A 13,900-nucleotide genomic window follows, 5' to 3' on the forward strand; every position below is an offset into this window, starting at 1 on the left:
GTCAGAGGAAGCCGCCCTCCTTGCGCTCACTTTCTTTTCTCTATCACTTCATACTGACAACTCCGTGCAAGTAGTAGTGCTCTCTCGATTTTTCGCGTCAATCGCACATTTGCTTCACCATTTGAACGGCACCGCCTCGTTGAGATCTTCAAAACTTGTCTACTGGATAGATTTGCCTTTTTCTCCTTACGCATATATTCCCTCCTTCTGTTGCATGCCATTCCAGGTCTTATACCCGGTCACTCTTTTTGTCGGCTAGCCGGTTGGACAAGCTACAAGGACAAAGTGAAAACAAAGTGAAAGAAACTGTTCAAATCCATAGGGCAATCTCCTGCCGACCCGCGCCGAAATTACAGACGCCACACATACTTCCATATCTTGATGCTTGCGAGTGATTTGAATTTTGTTATCTGAAATCCGGCTTATATCAGTTATCAGTCATTTTCAATCCACATCAGCTCCTCGGGCGACGCCTTTTTTTTTTTTTTTTTTTTTTTTTTTTTTTTTTTGAGGGACGTTTCTCAGTAACGTTGGATTCTCTGAATGCAGCGAGAAAATACTCATGGGACTGCTGCAAAATCCCAGAGTCCAAGTGCGACACCAACCACATCACAATCGCCATCAAACATGGCATGGCATTCGCCGACAGAAACGTCAGCGTTAGACGGAAACCTTCCTCCCCGACCACCTCTCAATCAGCAACAGTCTAATTCACTTCCCTCGACCCCATACCAGCACTCCCGTGGATTATCGTTCCATTCAAGGTCACCGTCACCACGGCGACGAAGTACGTCCCCACGTTCCACACAGTCTGAAACGAATTCTCTATCGTCTTTTCGAAAACCCCTCGGCGGCTGCAAATATGAAACAGCAATGGCATATTTCCGCCGGCGGATGCCGTACAGCATCGGAGGCGATTTGTTACCCGAGGACAAAATTGGGTTGAAGGAAAATCTTAGCCGCCAAGAGGAAGCGAGGTTAAGTGCAGACATGCAAGAGCTCTATACGCAACTCTTGCCATCCGCTGAGAGTGATGATCGCCGACGACAGCTTGTCCAAAAATTGGAAACTCTTTTTAACAAGCAGTGGCCAGGCAATAACATCAAAGTTCACGTCTTTGGCTCTTCGGGGAATAAATTATGCTCAAGTGATTCTGATGGTATTTGCAACCACCTGTGTGACGATGACCCTTACTGTGTGAAATTCCCCTGACGCTAATGTTCATAGTTGATATCTGTATCACCACTTCCTTTAAGCAACTAGAGAATGTTTGCTTATTAGCAGAGGTTTTGGCACAGCGTAAGATGCACTGTCTGTTATCACTTCAAATAATAAGTGCATGGCTGACATTTTTCTTTGAATCAAGATGGAATGGAGCGAGTTGTTTGTGTTTCTCATGCTAGGGTGCCAATCGTGAAGATATGGGACCCGCAATTGAAATTGGCGTGTGACATGAACGTGAATAACACATTAGCTCTGGAAAACACACGTATGATCCGCACCTACGTGGATGTCGATCAGCGTGTCCGCCCATTAGCTATGATAATCAAGCACTGGACAAAAAGGAGGGTTCTCAATGATGCTGGTCAGTATCCAATTTGGTGATATCATTTGCATGTGCTTTGCTGACTTTTTATATGTACTTGATATATAGCACTAGGAGGCACATTGAGTTCCTACACCTGGATATGTCTGATCATAAATTTCCTGCAAACTCGTGATCCACCAATTCTCCCAAGCCTGCAACAGCGCCCTCATAAACCCCAGAAAATCATTGATGGTATCCAAGTATCATTTGACGATGATCTCGAATCCTTACGAAGCTATGGTCAATATAACACGCAAACATTAGGAGAGCTACTTTTTCACTTCTTCCGTTATTACGGCCATGAGATGAATTATGAAAAGCACGTCGTCTCTGTCCGGCAGGGTAAATTAATATCGAAGGAGGGCAAGGGATGGCATCTTTTGCAAAACAATCGATTATGTGTGGAAGAGCCGTTCAATACAATTCGAAACCTGGGAAATACAGCCGATGATACGTCCTTCCGTGGCTTACACACGGAACTACGCAGGGCATTCAAAGCCATCTCCGAGGCTGATCTAGATAAATGCTGTGAACAGTTCGTCTTTCCACCTGAGGAAGAGCGCATTTTCGAACGACCAGCTCCACAACCTCGACCGATCCTTGCTCCAATATCTTCGCAACCATCTGGGCGGGGTGGTAGAGGCGGCGGCCGTGGCGCCAGGCATTCGAATCAATTTGGTCGTGGTGGCAATAATTCGTCACGTCGTTCCTCCAGTGCGACAAATCGTACCACGACTGGGAACAGCTTCCGTTCAAATCATATCCAATTGTCACCGGACATGAATAACCTTCATGCTCAACAGGCGCAGTATCTACTCCACGATCAACTGTACCAACAAATACAAATTCTCCAGGCCCAAGAGCAGGAGCTGCGAATGCAGCTACATAACCAGTCTCTTTTAACTGGCCGGCCTCCACCTGTGCTAATTCGCCAACCTTTGATTCAGTTTTCATTTCCACAGCACGAGGTCGCCACAGATGACAGCTCTCGAGCTCGGGCGGGCACTGTCAACCATCCGCCATTGACCTCTTTCCGCCCAGGAATGTTTTATGCTCCAGCTTACGTGCAAGTCGCCCCACAAAATCTTCAAGGAAGCAATACAAACCCGCCGTCTCCGTCACCTTCTCATGCTGTCCCTGAACTTCGTCGTAACCATCGCCGGTCATCCGTTGCTAATGGCTCTCCGAGTGGATCATTGCGATCCCATTCACAGCCTGCGAGATCAGTACACTCTCCAGTTTTGCAAGGTTTGACTCCGTTATACTCATCGATACCCAATGACAGTTCTCGTAATTCACGAGAACGTCTACCGCCGGGCTCTCCAAGCCGTACCGAAACCGATTCAAGTCTGCAGTCTGTTTCGGTTTCGACGGTACCCACCCCTACTTTCTTTGACGATCATCGAACCACAGAATTTGGCGGATACTATGTGATGCCGCAAAATTACCATCAAAACTTGATGGCTATGTCTCTTCCTGCCACTGCCTATATTCAAACTGCGGACTATCGTTCAGCCATGCCTGTGTATCCCGATCCTTTTGGTATTGCGTCAGACCATGGATCTGCATCCAATGGCCAGGCCGCCTCACCCCGTGCTCTGTCAATACCCAGACAAGCTCCTCGTGACCGTGGGCCTCTAATCATTGATGGCTCCGTCCCGCCTCAGGAGTCGAAAGCATCGTCTCGCGACGATTACACAGATCGATATGTTTACCAACCGGCTCCTGGGTTTGGTGAGACTGCAGTAGGCTGGGATTCGCCATCCAAGAAACCCGATGTTCCTTCAAACGGAGTCCATGAACCAACCACATTCGAGATGGATCCTTTCTCTTTGACGAATAGTGAACACGACAGCCATAATCAGGCGGCTCATAAACAACAACAACAAGTGGTTAGAGGCCCTGATTCGGCTCTCAGCAGCCAGCTCCAAGGGTTGCACGTGACGACTTCTGGCAGCACTGAAGACTCAAAGTCATTCTCAGAACGAAAGAGTGCGAAGTCAGGTCAAGCTAACGGTGACTTGCCCTCCAAGCATGCTGTTCATCAACGGTCTCAAGGAAAATCAACCGAGAAGTCTTCGGCAACGACGAATCATACATCGTATAAAGAGAGCTTGCCATCTTCACCTACAACACGGAACCGTGTAAACGGCCTGGATTCAGACAAGTTGAATGGGTTGCACCACAACCATAAATTCAAGACGAAGAATTCCCAAGATACACACGCTGTCTCATCTTTATCTTCATTAAGTCGAAAAGATCCCCAACTGGCTTCGCTCCCACGCAAACCTGACGGATTACCGTTACCTGCAGGAGGCCGGGACCACAATCACGTCAATGGAGGCTGGCAGACTACCAAGAAGAAGCATAAGCGCAACGCAAAGTCTATGGTAGAGACACAACACTCCAATTTGGCCGAACCTCTACCGTTGGATGAATCCCTCAGAAAGGGTGGTTGAGATAGGAGACAGACATGGTCGTGATTGAACTTTCTTTCGGCCTCATCAATTTGCATGGCCGAATTGACCCTGGAGATCTTCAGATTCACACAAAGGATTACTTTCGATTGGGGTGATACTTTTCGGTTAGTCACGCTCAAAAAATATTTCACTGCATAATGTCTGAGGTGTTTCCATTGTTTTTTGTTTGTTTATTCAAAACCCTCTAGAAGGCGTTATCGAGGATGTTTGCATTTCAGGCCAGCGAAAATCATTTTGTCTTCCTTGTCTTTTTTTTTTTCCCTTTCTACTTTTGATGTATGTGGAAATGGGCTTCTTTTTCTCTCTCCGTGTTTAGTGGGATTGTTTGATTGAAATATCTTCATTAGCATTGTACTTAGGTATTATAAAAAGGGCAAGAATTGCCTGTCAGTGAATGAGGGAGTGATCAGCAATGGCAATAAATATATGAAGTGATATACAGATACTGGTGATTATTATTGTACATGTAGGGGTATGAAGAACTCAAAAAAAAAAAAAACAAACGCCGCTTCTCTTGGGAAAGAAAAGAAGAGGGAAAACGGCCATCTACCTCTGCAACTCCACAAAAACATATGGCATGATGACCTCGCAAGCAGTCCAGAGAACTGCGCCAGCTCGATACAGCGCCAGCGGGAAAAGATAGATGGGAGTTTCAGTGATATTGATCCAAATCGCGAGGAAAGCGACGGCGAAGAAATGCCGTATCAGCGTTGTGGGCTGTTTGATGAGACCTGCTAACATGCCGCAGGGCTGTTCGATCATGCCCATCTCAAAGTAACGAAAGCATCCGCGCTGGAGGATTTTGAGGTTGGGGTCTGGGAGCAAGTATTAGCGTCTTGACTTTGACTTTGTTAGATGGAGCGGGGTCAAGGTACGTACCATTTGCGGCGAATAAAGAGTATAAAGCTTGTGCCAGTATATTGATGACTGATGCGGTGTTCTTCCTCCGCCAGTGAAAGGTCTTCATGGTTTTTCTCACTAAAGGCGTATCCTTGAAGGTAGGCACGTTCTCGGGACTTAGCAGATCTCGCAATACCACAACATCGCTGAAAGCAACCGTCATGCCACCGCCAGTCAGCGGATGGCGCATATTCGATGCATCTCCGAGGATGATTAATCCGCCGGTTTTGTTCGTTGCAGAAGGCAAGAATGAGTTGGGCATCGATCGGAACCGGCCCTTTTCAATGGCAGCTAGGAAGCTTGGCTGGACACATTTTGGGAGGGATGGCAGGACCACGTTCCTCATATGCCCCTTCACCCCGCCATTCTCAACAGAGGCTGAAGGTAGGTTTTCTGGTATATCTATCAACGCCCGTGTTTCATGTGTTCCAATCTGGTACATGAGCACTGGCGGCCCGCTACCGATAAACACGTGGCCATGAAGCGGCATTGGAAGCTCGGCGTCAATCAATTCCAAGCCCCAGAACTTCGACTTGACCTCTGGTGTATGTGGGTGGAAGTCTTTCCGAAATTTGGAGGCATATCCGTCGGCAGCGACGGTTAGCGGCGCAATAAAGTGCTCCGTGTTGCCGTTGACTGTTGCTTCTGCTCCGATAACATCTGAATGGGATCGTATAAGGGAAGTTGCAGTAGCTTCGATTATCGTCACGTTCGGCGTCGCCCGGGCAGCTTCTCGTAATTTCATGATGAAACGGCCATGGTGGAAACTGCGGCCCTTGGGGAGGGAACCTGTCTTTTCGTCTGCAGGGTACGGGATCTCGACTTCTTTGCCGTTGAAAATCACGTCGTAACCATCCACTTCGATGGCATCAATTCCTTCTAAGCAATCTAGTAGACCCAACTGTTCGAGTGCTTGGACACCGCCAGGCTGTAAAAGCTCGCCGACGATACGATCGGGCTCCTTTAACGACCGCTCCAGCACCGTCACCTGGCGGCCTTGTTTCCCAAGCGCAACTGCAAGAGCACAGCCGGCTATTCCAGCGCCAATTATAACTATATCCGACTCATGCGTTGTCCTCGGCTTCTTGTCGTCCTCATTGCCGACTGCGATGACGGGTATTGAGGGCTGTCGCTGCCTTGTGGTTGTAGTGGTAGCGGCGGTGCTGACTGACATGGTTGGTTGAATAGCAAAATTGACGACCGACCGACCGATAAGAACGAGTGTAGTAAACTGACAGACAAACAGACAGGCGTCAATCAGCAGGGAGCAATGGACAAGAGCTCGACCATGCCAATGCCAGTAGAGAAACAACGAAGTGATAAATCAAAGTGATTGCCTTTTGAAGGAGAGGGAAAATTCCGGCGAATTTAATTGGGGGGTCCCCTTCCTGCTGCGGGTGGCGTGACATGTGATTGCTGCCCCGATCTATCTCCTGACTTTTTCCCTGCACGTGCGTCGGAGGCGACTTTACCCGCGGGATTAGGGTGACCCTTTTTATATGCCCCTCTACACGCTATGAGTCCACACATGGCAACATGCACTTGCACGACGTAATGGATGTATTTAGTATTACATTGCTACATTGTTATATACATAGGCTGGGCTTCATGGTGCTGCAATGATACCGCACAGTTGATACAGAGAAGGAAGAAAGAGTGACTATGACTCGACATCGTGCTCTTCCTCCCTGGCGAGAACGCTCTGCTGGTTCCAGACCTTATATGTCTTTTCCTCTGACAGGAAGATGTTGGTGGGCGGTGTAGTTATCCACTCCAATTCACGCTCCTCGTCCCAATGCCGGACCAATTTCTGCAGAGATGGAAAACTGTCGTTACGCCATTTGTGCCCCTGTGGATGGTAGAATTTCTGAGACATTCTCTTCCTGCCTTTGTTGTTTTTAAGCTGGGCCAGCTCAGGGTCGCCCTCGCTTTTTCTATGTAGCGTGTTCACTATGGTGCCGAGATGCTGCATGAAAGATACACGCAGTTCCCGTCTCGATGACCAGCCCGCCTTTCGCAGATTCCCCGTAACCAGAGCTCGACGCGCGTCGACAACGAAGTCCTTGTTGCATGCTGAATCCCGGGCTATTGCCGTCAAAATGCACCACCGGACCCCTTTGAGGTGGCCGGTTTGGACGAAAGCGCGCAAAAGAGTCCTCATGCAAGCTCCGTCAAATTTTATCTGGCGGCCCCAGCGAGACTTGTACGCTGCGATTAGTAAATCCAATGCAGCATCTGCTTGTCCCTGATCGATAAGCCGAGTAGAAATATTGTTCATAAAATGGTGCTTTAAACCGAGATTTGGCATATCCCAGCACATATTGTAGAAATGGAATACTGCCAGCTTGAGCATTTCGATATCACTTAATGCATCGACCTCCATAATTTGAGAGAAGAATACGGGGATAACGGGGAGATCAGCTTCCATATCTTTCCAATGATCTTCAATTATTTGACGAGCCGGGGCGATGCCTTTTTCCACAAGCATAGCAATAACGGCTAGTTCCACATGGAACGACTTGAACACAAACCCGGCAGCTTTAGCATTCTCAAAACACCATAGAACCGAGTCGAAATCTCCGGCATGCAGAAAATGAGCCATCTGTTTGTCCAACGCCGAGTACTGATTAATAGGTCTGTCTGTCATAATGCCACTTAATGCTCGACGGTACCAGTTCGGCCATACTCCCTTGTTTGGGATCAGGTTCGCTTCCCGCCAGGGCAATGAACGTTGGTCATAGCCCATGATCCGTTGCGAACTTGCTGACTGGCCATATTTAATCCGTGCTGCATGAAGCATTTGCCAGAAACCCACGTGGCTGCCTTCAATACTACGTCGCTCAACTTGTAGCATTTCGATAAACTCATCTTCTTTCAAGCTGACTTCCCACTGAAGAGTTTGAGCAAGATTCTCCAGTTCCGTAACGAGTTCAGCATCACCTTTTTGGATATAGGCTCTCAGAACATGCTCATAGAGCACTTGATCAGGCCTGAGCGAGTATTTTTCGACGGCTTTGTTAAAGAACTCGCGTATTGCTGCGGCGTTGTGAATAGGCCAAAATTCTAGAAAAACAGAGGTGAAAATGCGCGTGAAGTTGCGGTCAGACGTCAGCCCCAGGGTATGCATTTCCTCTAACCCTTCCTTGACCTCGTTCCAATTGCAAGCTAACGCTTGTCCAAGTAGCAATAGACCCTTGGTCCGACAGCTCCCCGTAACGCCATATACTGTCTCCATGTCATTTGCCAGGGCTTCTGCGTCTGCTATTCGACCAAATTGAATATAGGCTTTAATCATAGGATTGAATAGTTTTGCGGTTGGCTCTATGTCAAATCGCCCAATGATTGACAGCATCTTTTCAAACTCCCGATTCATAAGGTCAATATTCCTTGACTTTTTCCATATACTATGCAAAAACACACCACATAGGCTGCATTCCTTGTCGTGGGCAACATTTCTGTACATGACGATCGAAGCCTCCTGAAAACGTCGGGTCTCGAGAAGACACCTCACCACGAGTTCGACAAGATAAAAAGGTATATCTATCGCATCGCGATACCTTAAGATAACCTGCGCAGCTGATTCGAGCGCCCCGGATTTGGTCAAAGCAATCACCAAGAACTTCCACATTCGAGGCGAAATGCTGTCCAGAGCTTCAATGCGTTCAAACAAGCTCTTTGCCACCCAGATGTTGTCATCCGAGCAATTAGCGTAGAAAATATTCACTGCGAGCTCTCGTGTTCTTGCAGATAGGCGTTTCAGAGTCTGCGGGTGTGTCTCCAGGAACAGCTCTGCGGCTTCAATGATTTGACGTTTCTCGAAAAGATCACGGATGGCTCGAATTGCTTGGCAATACTCTTCTGATTGAATATCGATGCCTTGCTCCGAAGATAAATTCGGTAATTCTACCGGCGCTCGGTCGTACATAGAAGACCCGATAGTTTCTAGGTCGTAGACAGAAAAATTGATGGCTTCGGAACGATCCATCAACCAAGACTTTGTCATGGTTGCCCGTTCCAAATCTTGAGCTGCCGATTGCAAGTCTTTCTCGGTGAAAGTAGGTGGGATATCCGAATAAAAGCCAGAAGAACCCGAGCCCTCGACTACTCTGTTTTCTGTGCTGGCCTGTTCGACCATAGTACTGGAAGGATGTTCATGCTCATGGTTGTGAGATGATCTATTCCAGCCACCTTGTTTCAAAGACGCCAATCCATCGAATTCCCCGGCTTCTGCCGCTTCTACCATCAATGCCAGTTTTCTCGCCGCTGAGGTGGCATTGTAGTACGGTGCTGATGTTTGTATGGTCCGCTTGTTCTGGACGATTTTCTCGGCGATGGAGGCGCGGCGGTGAGCATCGTAGGTGATTGCTGCTACTGTGCAGACGCCTCCAATTGTCGATCCTGCTAAGGCTAATTGACGTAGGACTCGGAGGGCGTTCCTCGAGGGGACCAATGCGGTTCCGGTATGCTGCGGTAGCATGACCCGAGGTGTTTGGATGGGCGAGATTCAAGAAATCGTATGGTTTGACATTAGGAATTATGTATAGCTGGAAATTCAGACAATGACAACGGAGAAAATGCGAGAGCTAAAGAATTGGCAAGGTACACCTTGAATTAATCCTTTGAGGAAGGTGTTGAAGGTCAGCAACTACTGGTGGTGATGATGCCGCAGGGGATTTTTTTCGGAATCGGAACCTGGCATGCCAAGACTCCGCGAGCTGCCATCCTACTCCGGTTTAGTGTGCAGGCCTCAGGCAAAGACATCGACATCATACGACACTTTTTGATTTACAACACATCTCTAGTATTTTCTTTTTTTTTTTTTTCCTTTTCAGGGCAAACAAAGAAGACGAAGAAAATATTATATCGCAGAAATTGCCAATTCAGTAAATCCAAAACGCCATAGCATGTATATCCTTATGCAGTCTAATATTATTCCACGACCCATAAATGATGAAGCCAACACGAGAGGGGAAAAAAGAAAAGAAAAGAAAAGAAAAAGATGCCATATCCAGTACAGCATTGGTAGCAGATATGTTCTCACTTAGTGGCCAGCTCTAATTTCGTATACTGGAACTTCACGCGTCTACAATAACATCTTCCCCTGTATATTCTGGGGGACTGGATGATGGTGTCTCTGGCAGATGCACTGTAAAGAGAGCGTTAGCAATCGAAATATCACAAGAATCTTCAGATATAGCAACCTTTGGGTGAAATAAACCAGCTCAAAATGCCTGCGAGGGCAAAACCCGATGCCAAACAGACAAAGACAGCCTGAGGGAACTTGCCGACGGTGGCGCTATAGATAAGGTTGAAAATGACAGGCGAGACAACCCGAGCAAGGGCATGTAAAAGGCCGGTTGCGCCTAAAAGCCGTCCTGTCTGGCTTGGAGGAACATGTTTTGTAAGTGACGATTGTAGAGTTGGTGAGCCCATTCCTCCAAATGATGCGACCACGGCAGATAATATAAAGACCCCTCCAGACCCTGAAAGCGAGTAGCCAATATACCCCAGGAGATCAAATAGAATGGCCAGTCGGATGCACAAAATGTCCAGCCAGTCACTTCCAGAGTTAGGCTGTGTTCTTTGTTGTGGCCCACGGAAGAGTCTCGTTATCGCCGGTAATACAACAAGCAAGGTGAAAACACGCCCACAGTTTGCAACTGAGAGGAACACACTGGACTCATAGTTTCCCCAGCCGAATATATACTCTGCGTATAGAATAATGATCTGTAGTGTACCCATGGCTACACCAAACATCAACGTATCAATTGCCGCGATCAGAAGAAGGTTTTTGCGCAATTTCCTAAACAGAGATCGTTGTTCTGGTGATGATAAACCTGAGTTATTGGGCTTTGGAAACAAGATCACCAAAGGTTTGAAGATATTGGCGGGATGCAGTTCTCGCCATATGTTTTGCCTGGAAGTGCTATTCGAACGCTTTTGCTTTGCAATATGTTTCGTTTTGGCAACCGCTTGCCGGTCTTTAGATAAAGACTCTGGAATGAAAAGCACTAGCATGAGGAAATAGACTCCATGCAAAGCCAGAACAGCAAGGAAGACAGCCACTAGGCCTCCGCTGTATTTGGCAATGAGTCCAAATAGGAATGGCCCCAGTGCAATGCCACTGAACAATGTGGCATGGATCAATCCAAATACGACATTCCTTCTCTCCGGAGAGGTGCAATCGGCTGCATACGAATGCACCAACGAAAGACCCAAGGTAAAAGACCCGCATAAGCCGTCAATGAAAGCAGCAACGAAGAACCAGTTAACCGACGCGCTATCGGGATAGGCCGCAAGAAAAGTGGTGAAAAACTCGGACAGAAGAGTGCCGAAAATGCAAATAGCCAAGAGTGGCATGCGTCCATGTCTATCAGACAGCTCGCCTAGTCGCGGGCTTACGAGTGCCGACAGGAACCCTGATATCAGGTTCACGTAAAGCAAAGTTCGCGACGCGATGGATTGAACTGCCGGTATACGGCATTGATCATTGTCGTCCCCAAAGATCACTGGTGCATATGTGAAGGCTGGGTCTTTTGCCTTTTGATCAGCAAAATAGTCTCGGCATACGACAGCAAGGGCGAGGTTGACTTTGGGAACAGCTATTCCACCAAACGCAAGTGTAAAGAGAACAGTAGGAGGGATGATCCACCAGACCTGAGTGTGTTAGATGCATGTTTTAACGGAGCAGGATCATGATTTGTGCGTTCATACAGATGGACGCCTCCAGGGCGGCTTTGCATCGAATTCCGGACATCCCAACCACGGCTTATTAATCCTGTCAATGAAATCGTCTTCTCTGTCCACTGACTCTGGGCCTAACAGAGGAGCTAATTCGGGCACCAATTGGTCGTCTACATCATTCAAGATGGGGTGCTGGGGAGACACCCTTGCGCGTAGCACCTGTGCATCCTGCTCGGCATCCACCGTGAGGGTTTCGTCACCTCCTATGCCCGACATAGAAACTGCACCGTCGGCAAAATGAGTCTGTTTATGATGTTATCACGCTATGCACATGGATGGAATGTCCCGCGTGGGAGGATGCTTCGGCTTATGATACAGGCTCCGAGTTGCGGTAAAAATGGCGCTGGATCTTGTATACACATGTAATCCAGCGATCGATAACATCAGAATAAGAAGTATGATGTTGTGACGAGAAATCAGGATGACGACTCCGCCATAGTTAACTTAGTTTACCAACGCAATCTAGCGCTTATCTGCCACGGAACGGAGTTAATGAGGATTACATATCAAACCGTATCGGAATTGTGGGGGCTGCGCAAATGCGTTGGCCGTTGGTAACATGAATACCGTACCGTACGACAAGTCGGCACCTTGGCGACCCGAAAGCCGCACAGATAAGATAAGGACGAATGAGCGAGCCTCAATATGCGTGTGTTGGTTACATCTGCAATTACTGTACACGAGTCGGCCCCTTTGAGCTGATTAATAACTTTCTTCGAGATATTACAGTGCCACATATTATAACCGTAACTGATTATCTATCGTACAAGAGATTTCATCGCATCCCCGGCAAAAAACTTCTTTTGCTCCAAACAGCGTTCACTGGTACAGGCCTGGCAGCGAAGCGTCATCTGCCGTGAACATGGCTCCCCGGATTGCAGATGAGTCCGAGCAATGTCGGCCAAGGCGCGAATGAAAGTCGGGCTTCCATTGAGACTCTCTGCCCTTTTGATACCGGATTGACCAGCTTCCCCTATCACTTCGATGTCTAACTCATAGAGAGTTTCAATGTGATCACTGGTAAAGGCGATAGGCACGAGTATCATATCGGTGAATCCCTTTTTAACGTAATTCTCAACAGTATGGCTAGTTTGAGCGCCTTGCCACGCGGACGGTCCAACTTGTGACTGCCAGCAGAGTCGGTAGGGATTCGAGAATCCCAAGCGCTGCATGACTGCATGGACTGTCATCGCGACTTCCGCCGTGTATGGATCCCCTGTTCTGGTCAGCATAGCTATCGTCTATGGAGCGGTATAGAAGCAGGAAAGAATAACGGACCTCGATTGACGACGCTCATAGGAAGACTATGAGCAGAGAAGAGGAGTAGCACCGATGATCGTTTGTCTTCCGGGTAAGTAGCCAACTGGTCTTCAATATTCTTTGCGAACGCCTCTACAAGGCCAGAATGCGTAGGCCATCGATCAATCACACTCCATTGAATAGCACCGGCAGGGTCTTCACCTGAGCGTGGCCCTTCTAGCCTATTCCTCCACTTCCATAACTCATTGAGAGAACTGCCAGTGGTAGAGCATGAGTATTGGGGATATTGCGTGAATGCAACAGCTCGTCCACCATTTCCTCGCCCAAAGCCATCATCCAGCAACCTACTGTACATCTCTTCTGTCAATGGCGCGGCATATCTAAACGCAACGTATGGTTTGTGCGGAGCAGTTTCCGGGGATATCTCGTCTAGAATCTTGCACATTTCTTCGCATTGATGCTCTGACCATTGCCGAATCGGCGACCCTCCGCCAATATCTGAATATTGCTTTTGGATCTTGGGCGTTCGGCGACGAGCAAGAAGGGGTCCTATGTACTTTTGGAGCGGACCTAAAGGGATTAGGTCGCCATCTGCCTTTTTAGATTCACCTTGACGTTAGTATCTGTGTTAAGTTAGGTATGTACGCTTTGACTCACGAAAAGACGACTGAGAAAATCTTCAACATCTGCGGTTTTTGAAGGCCCCCCCATGTTCAAAAAAACCATCGCAGTAGGTCCCTTTGTCCCCTTCGTGGGCGAAGCAGCTGTCGCGAACCCATGCCCGATCAATTGCCGTTTAAGAAGCCGTGTCGCGGGTCTGATATTACTGGGGGAATTATTGGAGACAATGCGAGACGGCAAATACAAAAAATTGCGCAGTGCCATCGTGCAACGTAATATAATGGGGAGAAATAGTGCTGGGATAAGT

General features: G+C 47.9%; 4 protein-coding genes across 4 annotated transcripts; 1 reads left to right on the forward strand and 3 right to left on the reverse strand.

Moving 5' to 3' along the window:
• Window positions 1–627: 627 nt before the first annotated feature.
• UA08_07038 (hypothetical protein) lies at window positions 628–4,047 on the forward strand (the record flags this gene model as incomplete). Its single annotated transcript, XM_020261934.1, has 5 exons — window positions 628–787; window positions 872–1,159; window positions 1,228–1,299; window positions 1,367–1,585; window positions 1,655–4,047. 5 exons carry the CDS (start codon window positions 628–630, stop codon window positions 4,045–4,047), a joined length of 3,132 nt encoding a protein of 1,043 aa, XP_020117747.1.
• Window positions 4,048–4,614: 567 nt separating this feature from the next.
• Window positions 4,615–6,142, reverse strand: UA08_07039 (hypothetical protein; the record flags this gene model as incomplete). The annotated part of the gene is made up of 2 exons (XM_020261936.1): window positions 4,615–4,883; window positions 4,948–6,142. 2 exons carry the CDS (start codon window positions 6,140–6,142, stop codon window positions 4,615–4,617), a joined length of 1,464 nt encoding a protein of 487 aa, XP_020117550.1.
• Window positions 6,143–6,628: 486 nt separating this feature from the next.
• Window positions 6,629–9,445, reverse strand: UA08_07040 (hypothetical protein; the record flags this gene model as incomplete). Its single annotated transcript, XM_020261937.1, has 1 exon — window positions 6,629–9,445. One exon carries the CDS (start codon window positions 9,443–9,445, stop codon window positions 6,629–6,631), a length of 2,817 nt encoding a protein of 938 aa, XP_020117551.1.
• A 710-nt stretch (window positions 9,446–10,155) lies between these two features.
• Window positions 10,156–13,683, reverse strand: UA08_07041 (hypothetical protein; the record flags this gene model as incomplete). The annotated part of the gene is made up of 5 exons (XM_020261938.1): window positions 10,156–11,625; window positions 11,683–11,955; window positions 12,480–12,928; window positions 12,991–13,567; window positions 13,630–13,683. The coding sequence occupies 5 exons, from the start codon at window positions 13,681–13,683 to the stop codon at window positions 10,156–10,158; spliced, it is 2,823 nt and encodes a 940-aa protein (XP_020117548.1).
• Between the last annotated feature and the right edge of the window lie 217 nt (window positions 13,684–13,900).

The sequence above is a fragment of the Talaromyces atroroseus genome (assembly GCF_001907595.1).
Source record: "Talaromyces atroroseus strain IBT 11181 chromosome Unknown scaffold_10, whole genome shotgun sequence".
NCBI lineage: Eukaryota > Fungi > Ascomycota > Eurotiomycetes > Eurotiales > Trichocomaceae > Talaromyces > Talaromyces atroroseus.